The sequence below is a fragment of the Polypterus senegalus genome, chromosome 1, assembly GCF_016835505.1.
Source record: "Polypterus senegalus isolate Bchr_013 chromosome 1, ASM1683550v1, whole genome shotgun sequence".
NCBI lineage: Eukaryota > Metazoa > Chordata > Cladistia > Polypteriformes > Polypteridae > Polypterus > Polypterus senegalus.
Window position 1 is genome coordinate 335,585,607 of NC_053154.1, and position 25,341 is coordinate 335,610,947.

Below are 25,341 nucleotides of genomic sequence, written 5' to 3' on the forward strand. Positions count from 1 at the left end.
GCCTCACTGACTTGTTTGCATTTGCACATGAATGCATGATCAGCAAAGCACCCCAATCAACCTCGGAGTGGCGCACTCGCTTTGAGCCTGCATGCAATTATTTATTTTCTTATTTACACAGAAAACCACAAACCTCTTTCTTCACACACTAGCAATACTGGTTTTGTTACATGTGTATTCTATATACCCCTTCTCATTTTTTTTTTAAATTTTACTTGCTATTGCATGGATACGTTTTACCAGAGAAGTGTGCTCTGGTAAAGAGTGCACACAAAAAGTACAACCCCCATTTCCAAAAAAGTTGGGACACTTTAAAAAAAATGCAATAAAAACAAAAATCTGTTATTTGGTAATTCACTTGAACCTTTATTTAATAAGCAAAAGGACAAAGAACCCTAGACCTAAATTCTTTGCTATTCTACACTAAGAAATATTGTTTTAAAATTGACAGTTAATTATCTCACTGGTGAGCCATGACCCATCTTTGCTTGCAAAGATCAAGCCTTTGGTGGATGCTCCTTTTATTCCCAATCTTGATACCCACCTACACCTGTTACTAGTAAACCTGCCTATTGAGGAACCTTACAGAATGTTACTTGTATAACCTTTATAATCTTACTCTGCATCTGGCCCAACTTCTTTGGAGTGTGTAGCAGGCATTAATTTCTAAATTTGCTTAACAAACAGAATTAAGCTTGTTGGTAAAAGCAATGAAAATCTTTTCTGTGGCCTTCTGCCTGTTAAATAAAGATTCAAGTGCATTACAAAATTACAGATCTTAGTTTTTATTGCATTTTTAGAAAGTGCCCCAACTTTTTTGGAAATGGGGTTTGTAAATGAACCGGAAATAAAATTTACCCACTAACGCTCAACACAAACCTGCTTTTGTTATCTACCGTATATACTCATGTTTAAGTCAGGGCTTGATTTCACCGTATAAATTTCAGTATTTTATAATGTCGGCCATATAAGTCGAATGCAGAAAGCTCACGCTATTGGTCCAAGAGATTATGATATGCTAACGCCCACCTGAGAGAGCAACCACAGAACACATTGCCTTTTTTTATGTATTGTGCCTATATGACCACACAATACCCAAACTATTACGAAGCAATGTTTGCACCGTTTTGTGTTTTTTTTTTGTATCTCACCCCCTCATACACCTTTATCGTAAAAGCATCCCATATCTATGATGGAGCGTTTGATCAGAAGAAAATATGAAGCTGGTTTTAAATGAAAAGCCATTGAAGTGGCAAAAGAAATTGGTAACTGCACTGCTGTAACAAAATTCAATGTGTCTGAGAAACTGGTGCAAGATTGGAGGCAAGAAGATGTAAAAACAAAAAATGTAAGTAACATTTTTGAATGGGCATACAAGTTGGGGTCTGATTTCATGATCTATTTTTCTCCTTGATCAGAGTGCGGCCTTTGATACTATTTATCATACCGCTCTCCTTAATAGATTTTTGATTGGAATTACTCACACTCCATTTGGTTCAGATCCTACCGCTCAGGCCGCACTCAGTGCATTCAGCTTAAAACTTTCACATCGCAACCCACCGCTGTTACTTCAGGTGTGCCCCAGGGCTCTACCTTGCTAGTAAACCCACCTCTTCTTTTCCACCATCTTCACTTATTGACTACATTGCTGAAATTAAATCCGGGTTTTCTTCAAATTTTCTTAAATTAAACAGTGACAAAACTGAGGTTCTCCTCATTGGTACAAAATCATCCTTATCCAAAACCGATAATCTTTCACTTGCTATTGATAACTCTTTTGTTTACCCTTCGTCTCAGGTCAAGAGTCTGGGTGTCATCCTTGACAGTACTTTTTCTTTCCAATCTCACATTAATAATATCACCCGGTCTGCTTACTTCCACCTATGTAATATTAATCGCATCTGCCCCTCTCTCACTCCCCATACCACTACCATTCTTGTTCACAGTCTTGTTACTTCTCGTCTGGACTATTGCAATTCACTCCTCTTTGGTCTCACTAATAAATCTCTCCATAAACTTCAGCTAGAGCAGAATTCTGCTGCTCGCATCATTACTCGAACCCCGTCTATTTACCATATTACTCCGGTCATTGGCTCCCGATTAAGTTTCGTATCGATTTTAAAATTCTGCTGTTAACATTTAAGACCATTCATAACCTCGCCCCTCCAGATCTGTCCAACCTTCTTTATGTTGCTGTTCCCTCCCGTACCCTTAGATCCTCTTCCTCTATCCATCTCACCCATCTAACCAACATGGGGATTCAGCCGTTCTGCTCCCAAGCTCTGGAACTCACTACCTACTGAGCTTAGAAATATCAAATTATTTTCAACCTTCAAATGTAAATTTAAAACCCATCTGTTTAAAAAGGCTTTTTCTCTTAGACCACAGTGGCTTTGTTTGGTTTTAATTTTTATATTTTCTGTATTTTCTGATGTTTTAAGCTTTGTTTATAATTTTTTTTTATATATATTGTTTGTTTGGTGTCCTTAAGTGCTTAGAAAAGTGCCTTGTATAAATAAAATGTATTAACAACAATGTTGTGAAAAACAGGTTTGTCTTTATGGAAGGAATTTTCTACAAAAAAAGTCTATGCGCAAGAATGAGAATGCTCCAGAAATTGCAAATGATGGTGTTTCATTTTATTTTTAATTTCACTTTCAAAGACTATGCGCAAGAATGCTGCAAAAAATAAAAATAAAATGAAACAACATCATATGCAATTTCATTTTCAGTCTGAACAGCAATGAAGCTGCAAAAATGAAAAGTAAAATGCAAAAGAGCACTGGCGCCACCTGCTGCTCATTAAATTTTCATTTTCGACTTTGCAAGTACATTTTCAGGTTCTCAACAGGCAAATAGCATGGGTTAATGGCTGGGGTTTTGCACCTTGATTTCCCAGAATTCTTTCTGCTACGTTCAACAGAATACCTCTCGCTTTGACTGTGTTTAATTCGCATGATTTTGATCTTTTCACCTCCATACTGCTAGTGTTATTTCATTTAATTCTTAATTTTTGCAGAATTTTGCAAAAATTTCCAAAAATAAGTCACTTACTGGACCAAGCTAGTCAGAAGATGCAGAGAGCAAGAGGATTTCAACTAATACTTACTAAATCTACAATCCCTTCACCTATCAAACAGCTAAATCTGTTAGACGGCTATCCATTAGCACCCATATATTCGCATAAATTATTTTTTCATATTCTGTATTGTTTGGTGCATTGCATATAAAAACAACCCATTTACTCTCTTTATTTCCTTTTAATTTTTTTTTAATTATATTTAAGTCAAAACTTATGACCAAGAATTCCAGTGTACTGGTAACATATGGTAAACCAAACATAAACCCAAATTCCTTAGAAAACAAAACCAACAAGCTATCGGGGATTTCTGCCTCTTTAAAGTACCAAAAAGCCATCTGTTAAAAGAATCCATTTCTTTTTTTTTTTACAGCAAGAATTTTTTTTTCTTTAAAAGCACCTCATAGCCTTGCGCATTACAGTGTCAGAAATGTGCGCTTGGGAGGCAGGCTAAGGGCTTAACCGAGGGCAGGGATTGATGAAGTGCTCCAACCTTTCTTCTCCCTCTTCTGCAGATTGCCTGAACAGAAGACCGCTTAAAACTTCACCACTTCCTGAACTCCCTTCCAATCCACACTCTTTTGACCTCACTTCTGGCTTGAACCTTCACAGACCCTACTATAAAATCTATAAAGCTCTAAAAGCCAAGCACCTTCCCTTCCTACCCTGTCCCTATTTGGACGTTGACCCAGACAGTAGTCCGGAGTCATTTTTCCTTGCAGTTGTGTACAATATATGGAATCGATCACAAACTCTTCTGCCTTCACTCTCTTGTTTTTACAACAGTAACTAAGAACAAAGCATCGTCTGAAAGTAATAGAAAACATCATGCAACTTGCATCATGGGAAATAATGATCAAAACACCAAAAGAAAAAAAAAAAACAAGCGAACTGTACAAAAAGGAAGAAACCTTTCAAATACATTTTTAAATATGTCAAATGCATTTTAATATGTTGTATATATTTTAAATGCAATTCTCTTAAAATAGCCAAGGATCAGGCACTGCTTAAAATATGTGTAAGAGGAATTCAGTTACCAAGGGTGCAAGTACCAACTTTGAGAAAGACAATGGCTTAGTCAGGCTGCACAAGCCTGGTGTTCCTCCAGCTGCTTTCACAGTACTATTTATACTTCACTAAATTCACTAAAATTTAAATATAAGATTTCCTTTAGCACTTCTTAACATAAACTTAAGAAAAAAAGAGCACAAGAGGAATTTAATTTCTAGTTCTACCAATTTAGCAGACTTAAAATGGCAGACAGTGCTGAAACAAAGTAAAAGAGCAAATGAGTATGCTGCTAAGGCAGGGTTTGTAAATTGACTGAAATTTCATCCTTATTAACTGACCTTGAAACACAAGGATTGCTTAGAAGAATACTGCAACCCACCCCAGGCTGGCAAAAGTTGAAATTTTAAACTACCACAAGGGTAACTTGATTTCTCACCATTCTTTTGTTGCAACAATTTTTGCTCCATTGCTTTCTGATGAATATCGATTGCAGGGCAGAATTTCAAATCCACTGTCAGTGGCAAACATTCGTAAATAAATGAACACCTGAAATAAAATTTTTAAAAGTTTAAGTGGATAATGAAAATTACTCGTTAAATTTCAAATACAGTAGTAGTACAGTAGTAGTTCATGTATGTCTCCATGTGGAATGAATTTAACAAATATCCCAACTGTCTGCAAAGCAAAGGACCTGCCCACCCCTCCTTCTTCAACAAGTCAACACAATTTCTTCACATAAACTCCAACAAACAACCACCACCACAACACATCCAGTTACAGACATGAGCAGCACTGCAGTTTTCTCTCAATCAGTTGTGTTTGGAAAGCCAGATTAACAACGCAACAATCAACCCACACAGGCTTGCTTTTTCACTCAGAAATGTTACCAATCTGAAAACATTCCCGGAGCTCTCACTATGAGAAGCTCTTCAAAGTAAAAACACGTACATGCTCTTTGAACAGTTTTTCCTGGATCTTGGTTTTATTGAGGAAATAGTGTCGAGCCCAGTCTCCAGACGTTAGTGCATCAAAAGCTTTCTCTAAGCTGTCATGCTTCTTAAAATATTCTATGACTTCCTTCAGTTCTTCTTGTCTTCCTTTAATGGGACGAAACCTTCAAAACAAAAAAAAAAAAAAACAAACCAAAAGGAGTAATTGAAGATTTTATATGCAGTCTCAAAGTCAATACAATTAACAGAGCTAAAGAAAAAAAGGATTTTAATGCCAAATGCAATTATGAATATTACAAATTTACTCTGTTATTGCTCCTTTTAAATGGCTTTTATTGCAGAAACAAGAATAAAGCATGGTGATACTTACAGACGAGCAGGTGCATTCACCAATAAAACTAACTGGTTTCTTATTCATTTTTACTCTTTAGAACACTCTAGATGAGAACACGCCATTCAGCCCAACAAAACTCGCCAGTCCTATCCACTTATTTCTTCCAAAAAAAACATTTGGAGTCAAGCTTTAAAAGTCCCTAACGTCTTACTGTCTACCACACTACTTGGTAGCTTATTCCAAGTGTCTATCATTCTTTGTGTAAAGAAAAACTTCTTAATGTTTGTGCAAAATTTACCCTTAAGTTTCCAACTGTGTCCCCGTGTTCTTGAACAACTCGTTTTAAAATAACAGTCTCGATCCACTGGACTAATTCCCTTCATAATTTTAAGCACTTCAGTCAGGTTTCATCTTAATCTTCTTTTGCTTAAACTGTAAAGGCTCAGCTCTTTTAATTTTTCCTCATAATTCATCCCCTGTAGCCCTGGAATCAGCCTAGTCGCTCTTCTCTGGACCTTTTCTAGAGCTGCTATGTCCTTTTTTGTAGCCTGGAGACCCAAACTGTACACAGGACTCCAGATGAGGCCTTACCAGTGTGTTATAAAGGTTGAGCAGAAAAAGAAAAACAAACCATTTATGATTTTTGCTGAGAAAACATGAATTGGAACTGTAATCATGTGTCATCAAGTTTATACTACAAGAAATGCTGACTGGAATTCAAGCTAGAAATAAGTTACTAAACACTTGTGCAACGGATTCAACTGTCATTTGTTGCAGAAATCAGATGTGCTATTAAGTGTTAATCTGCCTCAGGTTATAATAAAAATGGCTTCTTAAAACAATACACTGTCAGAACAAAACAAATAATCCTTTAAGAAATGACTTGCGCTATTTTGCTTTCCAGGAATGCTTTAAAAAAATAAAACAACATGCAACACTGTCTACACCTGTAAAACGGTCAGGTCATTTTCAAGACAGAAAAGAAAACAAAAAAAATTAGGTTATAGTGAAAACTCAACTTTACAGCTTCACAGCATCTGACTAGAATCCAGACAAACGTACATATTGATCCTCCATTTTTTACATTTTAAAGATATGCACATAGGAAGTGATGTACTGATTAATCCATTACACCAGATTAACTTGGATTAAAAAAAAATTTTACCAGTATGCTAAAATAAGTGGATAACTTGTACTTTTAAATGTAAAAATATAAAACGATGTATAATTACTGCACACAAAAACAAATGGCGTATCTTAAAGGTAAAGTCTTTGTTTATTGACTTATATGTGAAATGTGTAGAATAAGCATGGAACCCTTTAAGAATATTGCCCAGATTGCTGTGCTGTTCAACCTGACTGGTGAGTTGACATAAACAGCAAGCAGGGCTGTGGAGTCGGTAGATAAATGCTCCGAATCCTCAGTTTCGAAATCTTCTGACTCCGACTCCTCTGTATGTATATACTATGCTAATGTATTTTCTACATCCATTGAAGGAAAGGAAGGCAACATACATGTCATTTCACCACAGAACTACTGGCTAGGAAGCCAACACTCTACTATAATGCCAGATTAAAGACAAACACAATTGATTGGCGGCTGCAGATTGCGGGTGTCCACATGGACGGGCAGATCCAGCTTGCCGAAAATCTCGACCACCGCCCCCATCCAAAGTAATGTAATGCCTCTGTCTGCTGCAGTGGCCGTCTCCTCTGTCAGCCAGCCGAAAGTTTAGTGCATTGTGTCACTCGCCGGCCAGCTGATCAGCAGAACGAGCCTCTGCTGGAGACAGGTAGGGAGATCTGTGTTCTCGGCTCCTTGGCCCCTTCACTGGCGCGCAGCGAAGGGGAGCCGGCGGAGCTGAGAACACACCACATGATTTTTCAGGCGTTTGACACGTAATGACTCGTTGAACGGCCAAAAAATCGGCAGTGCATCTGTAAATGTATGGGGGGCTTTAGGCTAGATTCACAGTTCCCTGTAACAGTGGAACACGACACAATGGAAAGCGGTGCCGCACCTTACCTGTGCATTACATCCCATATAGTGACGCATACAGTCAATGAAAAGCATGCTTCATGGTTACTTGACATGTTCGTTTTATGGTAAAATTATGCACTGCATGCATTGGGCTTTATTTTTACAGCAGAGAAGTAGTTCATTATGACGGTTTGTGAATTGGGACATTTCAACTTACTTTTTTAATTCCCATTTAAATTTAGTAGGAGTCGGAGTCGGTTAACTTTTTGCCGACTCCGACTCGAAATATAAATTGTCTCCGACTCCGACTCCACAGCCCTGACAGCAAGTGAAGAAAGAAAAAAAGCTGCATCTTGCGCTGTGGTTGACTGGTGGTGACATAAGTGAGTGAGAAAGAAGCTGTACTTTTTTTTGAGTTGGTTCAATAGAGGTGAATACCTGCTATTGAATTTATCAGAACAACAGAGTGTTAAGCGTACAGACGAACAGAGTTATGCCTGAGTGCATAACTAATCATTGATACTTTTGTTATACAGTCTTGAACTATATACAATTATAAATATATTTACCAAAATGTCAATTTATAATTATACTGCGATATGGATTTTTGGCTTCATTGAAAACACCGGTCCCAAGCCCGGATAAAGGAGGAGGGTTGGGCGCCAAGCTAGCAACCCGGCCCCATAAAAATTATTGCTACGGAAACAACAAGCAGAAACCAAAGAAATCAAGAATCTCAGCTGGGAGGCTCCAATTCTGCATGAATGATGACGATGGAGAAAAGCCGGCAGGCTGTCCAGAGTTCGATGACAAAATTCACAACATGGAATGTTCGGACATTGTACCAATGCGGCAAATTGGGACAACTGCTTCGCGAGTTCGACAACTATGGGCTGGACATTTTGGGCATAAGCGAGATGCGATGGACAGGAAGTGGACGATTGGCCAGCGAGGTGAAAACACCATCCTATACTCCGGCCATATTGAGCAGCATGCAGCTGGCGTTGGGCTCGTCCTTAACCAGTTGGCTGCACAAGCCATGCTGGAATGGAAGGCAGTTAATGAACGAATCATCACCGCCTGGTTCCAATCGCGGCACTTGAAGACAACCATGGTCCAAGTATATGCACCAATCGAGGATGCGAGCAACGACGAGAAGGATGCTTCTACGAACAACTGCACGACACACTCAATGGCATTCTGGAGCACAACGTCCTTATTCTGATGGGAGACCTCAACGCCCAGATCAACGATGACCGGCGAGGATGGGAACATGAGGTCGGTCTGCATGGATCAGTGGTGTACACCAACGACAGCGGAGATTGCCTGTTGTCCCTTTGCAGCCTCCTCGATATCACCGTCGGGAACACGTATTTTGCCCATAAGACCATTCACAAGAAGACTTAGCGCTCACCTGATGGAAACAGCAGCAACAAAATCGATTACCGTATATCTTCCAATAAATGCAGAGTCTCTTATTTTTACCGGTCTCTAATAATCGGCGGGCTTCAGAGGGACGCGGCCAAATAGTAGCCGGTCTCCAACAGTAGCCAAGTCTTTGATGTTTGCCGACTAGCGTATATTGTAAGCATCATTATCTTTATAGACGTGTGCAATACATGTGCATGTCAGCACGTTGCATAAATAGGAAATACGGATATACCGGTTTCTAAAACTGCTTCATTTTTGTGCTGGGTTGACCAAAATATGGTCGTTATACTGTAATACCATATGGTAGTGATAAACAGAGAGTGGTACAAATATGTTTTGCTATGAAGAGTCTCCGCGAAGATTTATCACTTTTAACCAGCTGCACATTCCTCATCGTTTTAGCTGTCAACGGGATTAGCCTAGGTCGTCGGACCCGGGACGCATTTACTTATTTTGGACCTGCGAGGCCCTGGATTAAGAAATTTACCCTTTGGGCAGAAAGGGGAGTAACAAAGGCCGACCTACCGTCTTTGTATCCGCTAAAATGGAATTTTCTTGTCATTGCGGATTTGGACGACAAATAGCAGCGACAGGTACAGAAAGACATTGCTATTTATCTTTAACAGTCTTATGCAGCATGTGAAATTCATATAAAGTAGCTGTTGATAATATTAGCCGATATTTTTATGTACCTACCTGTACCGACAAGCGCGAAAAAATATTGCGTTCTGTAGGTTTTTGTTAATAATGGCCGGTCTCTAATAGCAGCTGGTCTCTATTAAGCCCCAGGAGTTGAGGCTAGTTTTGCAAATAAACGCAGAGGGCCACTTTTGGAACATATACAGTATATCTGCACTGGGAAAAGGTGGAGATCATCACTCCGGGACAGGAGGGTCTATCGTGGCGCCGATATTGGATCGGACCACCATCTCCTAGTGGCCGCGGTTCGGCTTAAACTAAAGACGACATCGGCACAGAAACCCACCTGACCGTTCACCATTGAGAAGTTCAAAGATCAAACTTCTAGCGACCTCTTCCAATTGGAATTGAGGAACAGATTCCAGTTGCTGCAAGACGATTTAGGCACCGAGATCGAGGGCCAATGGACGCATATTAGGGACGTTGTAATTGAAACTGCCGAGGATGTCATCGGACGCAACGAGAACGCTGGATCCAGGACCACACGTGGACGTTGATCGACGAGAGAAGACAGACGAAGCACCACCGCAACCAAGCGAAGACCGCCAGTGAGAAAGCGACTGCCGTCAGATATCAAGACCTCGATCGTGAAGTCAAGCGGGCCTGTCGAGCAGACAAGAAGGCGTGGATGGAGAAGAAGGGCGCCGAAGCCCAGGAGGCCGCCGATAGAAATGACGCAAAGACGCTCTACCGCACTGTACGAGAATTGTCTGGCGCCAACAGCAATGCCAACATGCCTATCAAGAGCAAGAACGGCGATATCCTCCTCAGCAAGGAAGATCAGAACGCCCGTCAGATACAGCATTTCCGCGAGACCCTCAACCAGCCAGCTCTGGACTCAACCCACGATTTCCATACAATCGTTCCTTCTGAACCTCTGGAGGCGAATGTGGACGGAATCACAATGGCAAAAGTCAAGAAGGTGATTCAAAGTCTCAAGAACAATAAGGCCCCGGGGTTAGATCGGATCTCAGCAGAAATGCTGAAGCATAGTAGAGATGAGATGATCCGACTATTGACCCCGATTACTAGATAGTGTCTGGCAGGAAGAATGGGTCTGCCGAAAAAAGGGGCCCTCTCTGACTGCAACAACTGGAGAGGAATCACACTATTATCGGTGCCTGGAAAAGTTCTTGGCATCGTTCTGCTAAACCGACTCCGTCGCGCTATAGACCAAATGCTGTGAGAAGAACAAGCAGGGTTCAGGCAAGGACGATCATGTAATGAGCAGATATTTTCGCTCAGGAACATTATCGAGCAATGCGCCAAATATCCAAAAACCACTCCTGATAAATTTCATTGACTTCAAAAAAGCCTTTGACAGTATCCACCATAAATCGTTGTGGTGCATAGCCACACTTTATGGCATATCCCAGCTATTCATCACAATCTTCAAGAATCTGTGTCAAGGCTCAAGCTGTTGTGTGAAGACCCAAGAGGGCCATAACGGATTTCTTCGATATCGAAACGGGCGTTTGCCAAGGTTGCATCCTATTGCCTTTTCTCTTCCTCCTTGTGATCGATTTTGTTACCAAACGCGTGATAGACAACGCTGGTTTTGGCATCAGCTGGAAAGACCAAGCTTGCCTCACCAACCTGGATTTGGACGATGTAGTGCTACTAGCCTCGACCAAACCCTCCCTTCAACGAATAAACATCTCACTGAGTGAAGAGGCTTCGAAGGTGGGTCTTCTCTTCAGCACTGAAAAGTCGAAGATCGTGACCATCAACTGAAAGACCAGCGCAGGAATCAAGATCAAGAATAAGCTGGTAGATGAGGTTGACCAGTTTACATACCTTGGGAGCATCATGGCCAAGGACGGCGGTACGGACATGGACGTCAGCTACAGAATTGGCAAGGCCTCAGCAGTCTTCCAACGCCTCTGCCAAATTTGGGCATCGGCATCGGTCAGCACGCCCATCAAGATACGTCTCCTCAACACCATTGTTATTCCGATGGCCATCTATGCTAGCGAGACGTGGAAACATACGAAGCAGGTCGCTAGAAAGCTGAATACATTCCAACAACGCTGCCTGAGAAAAATTCTTCGAATCTCCTATCGCGACAACATCACAAACGATGAAGTTCTAAGAAGAACAAACACTCGCCGACTGGAAGCGATTGTTGCTGAGCGCCGAATGCGCCTTGTAGGGCATGTTCTCTGCCTACCAGAAAATCGAATTGGTTAAAAAGAGAGCAAATAACTCAGTAATTGTAAGACAACAGTATGATGTGTTTAAGCTGCGTTTCACAATAATCATCTAACAACAAAGACTCACAGACAGTAATAGCCAACAAGTTTAATACATTAAACATATAAAATACAAACCTGGTGTTCATTTTATGGGTCTGAAAACCTAAATAAGGATCAAGAATCAAACTGGTTGCCAGATCATCATTTTCACAGAGCTCTTTGGCAGTCATTCCAGAAGAAGGTACATATCGCCTTTCTGCTTCAAGGCCTGTACTGCCAAAACCTGTCAATGTAAAAAAAGAACAACTTAAAGAATCTTATAGAGAACTTCAATGGGTTCAGAACGCTTCCCCATTGTGAAGGTGGATATGTCTCAATGCTTTTTAAATGCAGATACTGTAAGTTTTCACTGCTTATAATTGCTGCATCTTCTGGACAGAGGAGGATTGCTCCAAGTTTGAAATACCAATACAATGAGACCACAGTTAGAGCCACCTTTGTCTGACTTATCGAAACAGCACTATTTTAAAAAGAATCAGGTTAGGTCAGGTTGGGGAGCATGCACTGGTACAGCATGTTGCCACACCTACCACGCAATGAAACAGCTCAGGATCCTGGTTGGCAACCCCCTGGAAGACACATGGTCAAGTCCCACCCTGCTATTCCAAATATTTTGTAACTAACCTGTTGCAAGCCTTTAAGGGAACTGCATATTTTATCAGGACTTTGTAGGCACTCACAGTTACAAAAATACCACAGCTTGCTACTAATGTTCCCTGTACCTATTTAGTTTATACTAATAATTCTTTAAATTTACATTTTTCTTAAAAGCTAGCAATTAAAGAGCAGATACGAGTGCACATGGCCAATTTACACACCACTCAATATTGTTTTGTTTATTGAGATGATCAGCAAGAAACTGTTATAAGTTTTACCTTGAAACATAATAAAAAAACAGAAGAAACAAAATAAAACTGAACGTCTCTCTTCAAACATAAATAACAGAGCATAATCAAAATGCCTTATTCAAACACAGCAATAACACAGAAACACATAAACAACAATTGGTAGATCTGCTCAAGGCAAGAACAGACATTTCCATTCAAGCACCTATTAGTTAACCTGTATTAAACAACGTCAAAGAATTTAGGCAAAATCCTGAACATCTCTGTGTTAAGTAAAGCCGATGTCGCATCACACAACTTCTAGTCTTTATGTATGTCAGACTTGGCAACTGCAGCTCCTCATCAGGTCGCATGTGAAGTTTACCAACTGCATGCTGACCTTCGGGACAGTCGTGTTTGCCCCATTTTGTGGTGGACAATAGTGTGCTGCCTGACAAAACAGGTGCTGTATGCATTAACATTTGGCAAGTTCAGTGGTAATTTCTTCCACTTCCCCGACAAATTCTGTTGTGTAATGCAAAACACGACACATCAGACAGACGCGCTTCTCTTCAGTTTGTGAGGTCCAAAATGCTTGTGTTCCTTATTCCTAGGTAGTTAATAACAGTTTATGTATTCTACTTCCAGATGAGCATTCATTGGTTGTCAGATCTCACGTATACAGATTATATCACTATGACCAAAGAATAAAATCAAACCTTATTTTTCTCTAGGGACGTGTAGTGGCTCTGAGGCTAGGGATACGCACTGGAATCGGAAGGTTGCTGGTTCAAATCCCGTAAAACGCCAAAAGTGACTACTTCGTTGGGCCCTTGAGCAAGGTCCTTAACCTGCAATTGCTCCGTCCTGGGTATGACATTAATCAGCATCCAGCCCTGCAGGGAAAAACCTGGGGGGTTGGTGGCAGAACTGGCACTCCAGGTATTATAAAAAAAAAAAAAACAAACACCTCTTACTTTCCACCTGAACTAGTGTGATGCTGAGGTGTCATCCATCACATGGCTTCACTCGGGTCTTAATCTGGGATCCTGAGTTGATTTGTCATGTGGTGGGTGCGGCAATGCGCTGTATCAGGGTCTGCTCCAAACCTCTCTCTCCTTTACATTCCTAGCCACAATCTAAGCATAGTTTTGGGGGATTTCTAGATCAAGGATTCTAAATATTGCATCAGTATATATAGTAACGCTTCATTTGATAGCTGATCATTTTTGTTTACCTCATCATCACCTTGTATCCCAACGCTCACTGCAATTTTTTGTTGCTCCCATCCACTGTATCCATGGGAGCAATCCCAGCAATCTGCAGAAGACACAGCGCTGACAACATCCACATTGACAATGGGTTTAAAGGTTGTCCAAAACAATGCCGTGGCATCAGACTTTAGGATCTCCAAAACGCTTTCTGTGTTTGGTTTCCGATTCTGATCTTGTGCTCTGTACTTTTTACAATTTGGTTGGCTCAATTTCCCAGTTTCTGACTATGCATTTCTTACGGTCATTTTCCTTTTCTGTGCCCTCACTGACTTTATAATTATATTTTGTCAGTATGAATAGCGGACTAGTTGGAGTCACTGGGTATGTCAGACTAGACAACTGACCTTTATAGGAGAGCGCCTCAGATTGGCTCAGATAATGTAAATAAAGGCCACAAAAGAAAATTGCTGGAAAGGTCATTTAATGTGTCAGCTTTAACTCTACTACACTTGGCAGAGATTAATGATGATTAACACAAAAATATGATAGTTGTACAATTAAGCAAATCCCTTTAACACCAGGTAAGGAAAAGTGTTTTTGATTTCACAGATTCATTACTCTCTGAAGATTGTTATATGCAGTGCTCTGACACTCTTCCTAGTTTAAAGTTCTGTTCAAATTCTCTGACTGCCAGCAAAGCTGAACATTGCTGCCTGCAGTTTAAGGACTTGGATGCCGGTTCTGTTGTTACCACTGTGAATCAAGTCACTTAACTTACAGATGTTCATGTGGAACACTAACGTCACAACTATAAGCACAGCCCTGTAATTTGGTTGTGGCCATATCATTTTTACTTTCATATTTATTGTGATCTTTCCTCGAGTGCTTAATATGGCCACCAGGAGGCAGTATGAGCTTCAATCGACATGCATCTAATTCTCCAAAAAACTGCACCTCAAAATATAAAAACAAGAATGCTCATCTTTATTACATTTATTTCCAGATGTACAGTGGATTGAATTCAGATTTGGAAAGTTTCAACTGTAAATGAATGACATGGAAAGGGAGGCTTTGCTGCTGAAACCTTGATGCCAATTGGACAACTCATGGTTTGTTCAAGTTGAACTCATGGAGTCTCACAGTATGCAGTGCTTTATGAGAGGACCACTTAAAAAGCAGCATATTACCTGTGTAGCTATACTATAAAAAAAATCTGTTTTCCTTTCTATTATTAAAACTATGATGGGCCCATGGCATATCCCACAAGCATCACATGGTAGTTAGGAACCAACCATTAAGAAAAAAAAAAATAAAAACACGTGTGTTAATGGATCACTCCAAATTAGCCCCAACATATACATTTGGGATGGTGGAGGAAACTGGGCTACATGGAGAAAAGTCTCCAGACAGACATATGGAGAACTTGGGGGCTTCTCTCACCCACCCACGGGTTTGGTTATCCGGATATACAATTTAAAGTGATTGCTATTTTCATGGCAACTGTTACCTACTCTTTCGAGTCTATGTTGCATCGCTTCACCGCAATCATAAAATATAAACCTGACCGAACTGTGGTTTCTTCAAGATTAAACTTGTTGGAGCTTTAATTGTTGTGGGACCACAGATTCTCATAGTTTATGGTCCATTATTGTGTAAATCTGATGTGATTGCAAAAAGTTTATTGTACACTCGGATATTTTGTCTGTAGTGTTTGTGGATTTCACTTTCACCAAACAACAAATCTTAATTCTCGTGGGAAGGTCTTCATTGGGAGGCAACACAAATTAAGACGATCTACAAGTCTCCATACAATATCTACATACTTCTGGCATATCACCTATGTCCATATATTCAATTTCTTTTTGCTGTTCCGTTACTTCACAGAGTAATAATTTCCATTTGTTTGTGCTAATGAGATCTTTACTTTCTTTTTTTGATAATACTTTCGAATTTTACTACTTTCATTTTCTTTAACTTCCTTTGCATGTGTGTCACGCCAACATTTTTTTTGAGCCTTTCCAATTCCACTGCTTTCATAATCTCTAACCTGCTCTGCATGTGTATTGTGCCAACGTTTTTGAACATCTTTATGAAGTCTTTTATTTCTGACCCCAATTTGACCTACGAGGTTTTCAATTTCACTTGGTCCGGGCAATTTTACTTAGTCGTTGACGTGCCACCTAGAACGTATAAAATTTTCAAGAGCTGGGAGCACATGAAGCGTGTCTGCCAAAAACATTCCGACAACTGAGAGGTTCGATGTCTGTGATCTTGTTTTAAATTGTTTGTTAAGTGGGACGTGACGTGCAAAAGTCACCATCTCACAGGCCTTGCTTCCAAAGATTGTAAAGTCTAGTCTCACGGGACGTCAAAGTGCCTTTCCGAGAAGATGACGTCTCGACCCAAGACTTTTTTATTATAACAGAGAGATGTACGCATTCCACACAGTCAATCACCTGGTTGGCATACAGACCCAGTCTACTGATGTTAGGGATGTAGCAGCACAACCCTCACCTATTGGAATGCATGTCCTATATAATTTAATTTACATTTACCCATTGTAATTTTAATAAACAGTTTTGAGAGGAGAATGTGAAAATTTGGAAATTTTAGATGTCATGTTATGTCACTATCTAACCTACTTAATCCATACCAGTGTCGCGATGGACAGGTGACCTGTCCCAGGTTTGTTCCTGCCTTATGCTAGCTGGGATTGGCTCTAGCACCCCCCACAACGCTGACATGGATTAAGCAGATATGAAAATATGACAAATTGTATTAAATATTTACAATAAATGCTAGATCATTTTTGGAGAAACAAAAAGTTTGCTAGAATTTACAAGCACACAAATTCTTAAACCTACCTAGTCCAAATGAAGGATGCAGGTAATCCAGAGCCTATCAGAGAAACAATGGGCACAAAATGGAGAACAGCCCTGGACAGGGTGACTCACATATACACCCTCACTTACTCATAGTAGGACCAATTTAGATTCACCAATTCACCTAAGCTGCACATCCACAGGGATATGGGAGAAAAAACTGGATTACTTTACCAGGAGGAAATTTCTCAAAGACATGAGGAGAATGTACAGACACAAGACGGACAGCTGCCAAGTGCAAAAAAAAAAAAATCAAAGCCATGTGTAAATAAATGAAGAGGCATTTCTAGGAATATCCCTGCTTATACTTTGTGCCAACAATAACATTATATGCAGAAAAAGAAATCCAAAAAATGAAAATGTCACTTACGTTTACTACATCTCCTGCTGCTTGGAGAATTTTTGCTGTGCTTTACAGGTGTCCTCTGTGAGCCTGTAAACCTTGACTGGTTTTGATTATGCTCACTGGAAAACCTGCTTCCAGGTCTCCTGCCATTTACTACCATGTTCTTGGATTCTCCCAACCACTTCATGCCAACAGTGAGCCTGAGCTTGTTGCATTTAGTCTCCTTCTGGAAGGTGTACAATAGAGTGGGATCAATAAACCCAGGCCCTGTGAGTAAAAACAAAGATAATGGAAAATATTAATACCATATTTACACAAACGCACATAAACTTCTGTCTCTCTCTTTTACTTTACATGATCCTTTCTACTTTTTCTCCGCAGTTATTTGTCTTGCGGTTTATTTTGCATAACATGCTTTTAAATCATTTCTCTGCATTGGCCCACTTTACCTGTCTGTGTTGTACAGAAACTTTTTTTATCTGTCCAAATTTAAATATCATAAGCTACCTTCATATCTACAGATGCACACATCTCTGTTATGTAATATTGCATCTGTTCAGTCCATAATTATGCAACTGTATCCTGCTTTTTTACTCTTTTCATTCACTATAACACTCCTTTTCATAAATTATTTATTAATCTACTGAGACATTTATCAGTCCTCCTCAAAACTTATTTTCTATGTTTACTACTTTACAGAATATACAGCAAAAATACAAAGATTACAGTAATAATAAAAACTTCAGTACGGGCAATTTCACAGGTAACATCATCTAATAAAGGCTGCTGTTTCCATTGAGGTGGTTTGTAAAGTTAAAAAAAAACCCCAACACCCTAAAAAAAAAAAAATAAAAATCAACAAGTGTGAAAGGCACTATATAATTGTGCGTCTAGACATGACAGATGCCATACACCCCTGTCAGACTGGCAACATGCCAACCCATTCATTCACTGCACCCACTTTGGCTCGCAGCTTTAGGACCCACGTGTTCCCTCCATTCCCCACCATTTTTTTCTTAGGCGATCTGTCACTGCCCCGTGTGCCTGATGTGCTCTGCGGTGGGCTGGCCCGCCACTCTCATCTTCAGCCCCTTGCTGCCTGAGTGGACAACAAAAAGATCCGGACTGGGTATGGATGAACATTTGACGAGAGCCGCGCTTGAGACTTTGAGCCCCCAGGTCAGCGTCCAGAAGCTGTGACCTCCATGTTTCTGTCCGTTTCAGCAAAAACCACCGGCCACTCTGGGAAGTCCTGGCGTGCCACCTTTCATTCACGTGATGGACTCCAGTTCAGCAGTTCGGTGTCTGCGGAACGACAAAGGCGAAGCAGCATCAAAGTGAAGGGCCCAAGGGACCAGAGACCAACAAGAGAGCGCTAGGAGGAAACATCAGCCGTGCCACTTGCGACATGTCACATCAAGACCCCCTCTGGCTGCGTTTAGAATGAAAGGCACTATATTAACTCATTACGACAAACAGGTCACGCGACGACACAGACACGGTTGTATGAAAGGCGCTATATAAAGTCAAGCTCCATCACTGAGTGACCCTGAGTGAAGTTGGCCACGTCTGAGCATATTGTGTTCACTGTGAAAGGCGCTATATAAACTCCTAAGGAGACAACTTCAAACGCCATCACGACGTGAGCTCTGCCATTTGACAAGTCACCTTTGGAACATCTAGACACGTTCTTTCTGATTTAAAAGATATAAATGATGTCTATCCACTAGCTTAACTCAAATACATAAAACACAAATAAATAATGGGGGAGAGGTTTAAAATCATACTTAGCAAATGTTCATAAATAAGACTTAAAAGAAAATCCCAAATAACAGAAACCTTCATCTGCACATCATGTAGCTTAAAACCACAAAGTTATGTCAGTTCTCAAAAGGCAGAATACAAAATACATTTTATTACTATTTTTAGCCATTAATATGCAAGAAGTGCTACATGCTTCAGCATTATGGATGGTAAAAAATAAATCTCAATTTCATAACTGTGATTCTACAGTAATGAAGGGCAAAGCTATGGAAATTAACTTTTAAATAAAACATATCAAACAGCATTTAAAATAAAACTATTTTGAGTCATACTCTAAAGTCTCAATTAATTTTGCAAATCAAAATTGGTACAACGACCTCAACACTCTAATCTATGAGGAAGTGTGAAGAGAACATATAAAATGACCGCTTACAGCAATTACACGTATGGGTGACAGGAAAAAAGAGCCAGCAGCTTTCAAATTGTTTTCAATGTGGAGTCCAAATATTACAAGACTTCAAGAAATGAAAAGGAACACGGAAATGTTTCAATTCCTCCATAACTGATGCAATGATTTTGGAAAGTAAAAACTGAACTGAATGTTGAATTCAGTTTCATTTTTATCATAGGTTACAGTGTTTGCGACAAAGACTTCTTTGGTTTGGGACCTTTACAGTTTAAAACTACAAATCAAACAATTCAGATGTGATTAAAGTGCACATAAGGGGATCTGCACACATTTCAGGCACACAACACTTTTTCTACATGTTGCCTCCCCCCATTTCAGGGCATCATAATGTTTGAGATTCCTCGAGTGGGTTTCATTGCTTCATAAGACACTTCGGCTTGCTTCTGTCCTTTGGAGTTTGTAGTTGCCATTCTTCAACAGGAGGACAAGAACTGTACTAATGAAAGTCAAAAAAAGCCATTATGAGGCTAAAAAACAAGAATACAGTAATCCCTCACTATATCGCGCTTCGACTTTCACGGCTTCACTCTATCGCGGATTTTATATATAAACATATTAAATGTATATCGCAGATTTTTCGCTGGTTTCTGCAGACAATGTGTCTTTTTACTTCTGGTACAAGCTTCCTCAGTTGGTTTGCCCAGTTGATTTCACACAAGGGACGCTATTGGCACATGGCTAAGAAGCTACCCAATCAGAGCACGCGGTTAAAGTTCCTGGGTGCTGATTGGCTCAGCGATGGAGCGCAGAATTCAATTTTGTTTTGCGTTAACCAGGAAATATCGTCTTGCTCATTCAGCATCAACGTGTTTCACTGTGTAAAGAGTTAACTTTCGTCAATGAGCTGCTCGATGCCCACTCCGAGACACTGAAGCCGCTTTTCCACTGCATAGTACGGCACAACACGGTTCAGTACAGCTCACTTTTGCGGGGCTTTCCACTGGGAACAGTACCTGGTCCTTTTTTTAGTACCACCTCAGCCGAGGTTCCAAGCGTGCCGAACCGTTACCAAAATGTGACGTGTAAACTCTGCTGGTCACTGATTGGCCGGAGAAAATCGTCATTACTGCGTCACTGGCTATTCTTTTCTTTAAAGGTACAGACACGCGAAGTTTGAAAGTTCTCCAGCCACTGAGTGTTTGTAAAACCGGGAACAATCACATCCCACCACTCTGAAGCATGGTTAAATGTCCAAACAGATGGTCTGTTGCTGACTTTTTGCAAAATGTGGAAGATCTGTAATATACAGAATCAGCATTTTAATGTTACACTGGCAGTTAAGTTCATTTTATGCTTTGCAACAGTGATAAAAGTTAGCTAGTGATGTGCTTTTTTTAGATGCTTAACCTTGCGCGTCATCGAGCTAAAGTGTTGTCGTTGTCTGCGTGTTGTTGTAAAAGTTCCACGGTGTCACTGCAGTAGAGGCGCAACTATAACGACACGTGAATAATCCCGCCCACTCTAAAGCGGTACTAAACTGCAGTCGAAACGCAAACCGAGCTGAACTGAGCCGAACCAAGGTGAGCTGTACTGAGCCGTGTCGTGCCGTACTATGCAGTGGAAAAGCGGCTTTTGTGCCGAAGATTTGGCCGAGATGACCAAGTCCGCAAGCGAGGAAGATAAGGAACAAGAGAACCCAGCACAGGAAGACGACGCCAGCCTAACTCTCCGGTGTCTCATGACCATTCTACGAATGACAGAAGATCAGATATCGGTTGAAGAATGGGACCCGCAAATGATTCGTTCTTTGCAATTTAGAAATGCTCTTGACGACGCCACGGAAGTGTATAAAAACCTCCTTACACAAATGAAAAAGCAGCGCCAGCAACTGCCTATCACAATGTTCCTTACCCGCAAAACACCGCCTAGTACGCCTTCAGTGGAAGAAGAAACTCTAGGCGACAACAGCGGTGCTACACAGTCGCCTGAAGAGGCTCCTTTAGAAAAGCTGTAACGTTCTCCTTTGTTAAAATTAAACTCGTCGTTATCGGACAAGTCGTCGTGTCATTGTTGGTGAGTACACATAACTCATTTTCTACGTACTTAGTACATGTACGTATATTTAGTGTAACTGTACACACATTTTACTGTATACAATTTTTCTTACATTGTACGTATTTACTGCTGGTGGCCTGTCTATTGTAATGGCTGTAATATATCTGACATCGGAGACGCTCGATATCTTATCAATAATATTTAGGTTTTACTGTATTTAAACTGTGTTTACATACATAATTTCAACAAATCTTACCTAATATCTAAGTGAATATAAAGGGTTTATGCTGTATAACTGTGCTGGAAATGTTTATAAGAGTGTGGGAGAGTTTATAAAGGCTTAAAATATATACAAATAACCATATAAACATACAGGTTTTGCTTCACGGGGTGTTCTAGAACACAATCCCCGCAATCGAGGAGGGATCACTGTAAAACTATTTGTGACATTTGTAATAAAACCTTAGGATGACCAAAATCACTGGTCTGAAATATCAAGTCACTGGTGAGCTCAGTAAAGGGTCTGGCAGGCCAAAGAAGACCTCTACTGTGGAGGACAAAAGAATCCTCAATATGGTAAAGGAAAAGCCCCAAACGCCTGCCTGACAGATCAGAAGCAGTCTTCAGGAGGACAATGTGGACGTCAGAGACAACTACAGTATCTGCAGAATAATTCATTAACAGAAATACACTGTCAAAGTGCAAAATGCAGACCACAAAAACAGGGCAGCCAGATTACAGTTTGTTAAAGACTTGAAACAGCATGCAGAATTCTGGGAAAAAAAAAAAAAAAAAAGTGCTGTAGACAGACATGACAAAGATGAAACTGCATTAGAGTGATGACAATAGCAAAGTGTGGAAATGAGATGGGACTGCCCAAGATCCAAAGCAGACCATCTCAACTGTTAAACATGGTGCTGGGGGTGTTATGGCCTGGGCATGTATGGCTGCCACAGGTGCGGATAGGAGAATATTGCGGCACTTCTTGTGCGATTTTGGGCTACACAAAAATACATAGTATTGTATTGACAACGGAACTGCTGACGACTGGGCCTCAAAGAATTCTGAGGTGTATAGAAACATTTGATCTGCTCAAGTTCCAGTGAATGTCACCATACTCAGTGGGCAGCATTTCATCCTATAGCATGGGTGTCGAATTCCAGGCCTGGAGGGCCGTAGCGGCTGCAGGTTTTCATTCTATCCATTTTCTTAATTAGCGACCAATTTTTGCTGCTAATTAACTTCTTTTGCCTTCGTTTTAATTAACTTGACTCCGGCCCCTTAGTTGTTTCTCTTTCCATAATTAGCAACCAAACAATAATGAGACGCAAAACAAGCCACCTCATGACAAGCTCTACTGTGCCCATAACACAAGAGCTGAAAATAAAGAAAGGTGAAATTCTCAGTAAGGTTGATCTCTCAGGTCACCAAACCTTTTTATGGTGTTCATAGAACAAAAACAGAAAATCAACAGATTGGAAATGTCTGCCGTGGCAGAATGAGAGCAGCAACAAGCTGTGGAATTAAATAACAAGTTTAATTAACAGCAAGAATTGGCTTCTCATTAAGAAACTGGTTGGAGTTTGAAGCCCAAACTTAGCTGGTCATCTCTCTGCTCGTTTCACGTCTCATTTCTGCTTGGCTGTCATAATAAAGACAAGAATCAATTCACAGGACTGAATCCTTAAAAACAAGGTTATTAAAATGATGGGAAAAGGAGTTAAATTAGCATTGAAACCTGGTCACTAATAGGAAAAGGGTTAGAATGAAAACCTGCAGCCACTGCAGCCCTCCGGGCCTGGAGTTGGACATCCCTGTCCTACAGTGAGGAAATGATCCAAACATACTGCAGGTATAGACAACACAGAAGTTTGTTAAAGCTAAATAATGGAAAACTGAATGGCCGAGCCAGTCACCCGATTTCAATCCAACTGAGCAGGCCTTCCATATGTTGAAGAGAAAACTTTAGGGGACAATCCCGCAAAACGCTATAGTGGGGATGTTGAGGCTTGGGCATACAGTGCATCTGGAAAGTATTTACAGCGCATCACTTTTTCCACATTTTGTTATGTTACAGCCTTATTCCAAAATGGATTAAATTCATTTTTTTCCTCAGAAATCTACACACAACACCCCATAATGACAACGTGAAAAAACTTTACTTTTTGCAAATTAATGTACATCAAATATGTGGTGCTCAAGTATGTCTGTCTAACACTGCTGCAATCGGGTCCGGCAGAACTCACAAATCCTTTATTTCATTGTTTCCTGAGTTATGGGTCTTCACACATTTTGGGTCCTGGATTGCCAGGTTTTGGTCACACAGAGTAGTAATTCACGATTGTATTCAATGGGAAAAGCTTGTATATGGTTTTCAAGGTGTCTTGCACTGGGTCGCCGCTGGCAGTTTATTGCTCTGATATGACAGTCGGTGGCGATATTCCCAAGGAGGACCAAGGATGACTGTCGATAGTGAATCTCCAACCTCCAAGGGTGAACTGGGATGGTATGTAGGTGGCAGCCCCCAATGAGGATAACTATTAGCAGGAAGTCTGGGTCTTGAAGACATTTAAAAAGAGCAAGAATTTGTCATGAAAAGAAAAAAGGTTTAAGACCAGGTTTATACTTCATGAGACGTGATGCGATGCATGCTCCAGCGGACGGCTCCTGCTATGCAAGCGTTATACTGTTTATACTTGCACTCATACTTTACATAAATCTGGAAGAATCCACCAGGTGGCAGTGCAAGATATCATCACGGTGAGAACAGGATCGGCTTCGCCGACACCCATTCAACTCTGAGGACACCTTACCACAATATCTCTGAAAAGGAGGTTTAATGATTAAACCCATCAATCCAGGGATATGTCCATTCCAGCAAGCATTAGGCATGAGGCAGAAACAATCCCTAGATGGGGCATCAGCTCTTCGCAAGGTGAATACAAGCACTCACATACACCGGCGTCATTTTAGTATCACCAAATCAGCATATCTTTGGAAGGAAACCAGAGCGCACTGTGGAAACCCAGCAGGAAAACATGCAGACTCCAGGCAGGGAATACCAGCAACGCGACTCCCTGTAAGACAGTAGTGCTAGCGCTCCTCCACTGTGTCACCCCCATGTGTGCAATTATTAACAGTATTCATTATTTAAACAAAATTAATGATCTATCTGTAAAATGTAACAAATACTTTAATGCATTTCATCATGAAAGCGATATCAAGTATAAATCTAAGGATTCTAAATGTGCAGAGAGTTGGAATATCATAACATCATGGCAACATCATGGAATATCATGGCATTGGGACTCCTTTTGGAACAGATGTGACCTGTTCCGCCGTGGCGGGTTACATCTGAACCGGAGGGGCACCAATGTATGTGTAGGCTAGTCGAGGACTGTTTAAACTGAGTTTAGGACAGGCCAGGTTTAGATCTATACATGGAACAACAAACAATGGTGTAGAAATAAAAAAGCATAGTAATGTAAATTCTATTCTAAATTGTTAAATGTAGAAGGAGTAACACATTAAAAACAGCTTGCCTTAATGCTAGAAGTATCAAAAGTAAAGTAAGTGAGTCAGAGTTGTATGTAGCAGAGCATAATTATGATATTATAACAATAACGGAAACCTGGCTAAATAACAAAGATGGGGATGAGTGTAACATAGAGGGATACACATTTTTTAGGAAGGCTAGATAGAACAGAAAAGGAGGTGGGGTTGCTGTTTATGCCAAACAGGATTTAAATGTAAGTCATCTTCAGTTGGATGATGAGCCCCATCTTAGTGAGGACGTGTGGCTTCACCTGGAAATTATTAGGGAAAAAGGTCTTATTTTAGGAGTGTGTTATAGACCAACAAATTCAGACAGTAATTTCAACACACATCTTTTAGTAATATCAAAAGGCAAGTTTACAGGGGGATATTATAGTCATGGGGGACTTTAATTATCCAAATATTAACTGGGATAACCTTGCAGATGGAGGAGTACAAGAGCAGGAGTTTTCAGAAGTAATCAGTGACTGTTTTTTAACACAGCAAGTTAAAGCACCAACATGGGGTGAAGCCTGTCTGAATTTAGTATTCTGTAATAATCAGGATAGAATT

At 40.4% G+C, this 25,341-nt stretch overlaps 1 protein-coding gene across 1 annotated transcript in view; it reads right to left on the reverse strand.

Annotated features, from left to right (window-relative positions):
• Positions 1–25,341, reverse strand: part of kmt5b (lysine methyltransferase 5B) — an 82,118-nt gene that overhangs the window by 26,728 nt on the left and 30,049 nt on the right. Inside the window, exons 3-6 of the mRNA XM_039738926.1 lie at positions 17,031–17,273; positions 11,816–11,963; positions 5,039–5,204; positions 4,527–4,636 (exon numbers count right to left, since the gene is read on the reverse strand). Of these exons, the coding sequence (XP_039594860.1) occupies positions 4,527–4,636; positions 5,039–5,204; positions 11,816–11,963; positions 17,031–17,193 (587 nt within the window). The 5' untranslated portion in view covers positions 17,194–17,273. The remainder of the gene's footprint in view (positions 1–4,526; positions 4,637–5,038; positions 5,205–11,815; positions 11,964–17,030; positions 17,274–25,341) is intronic.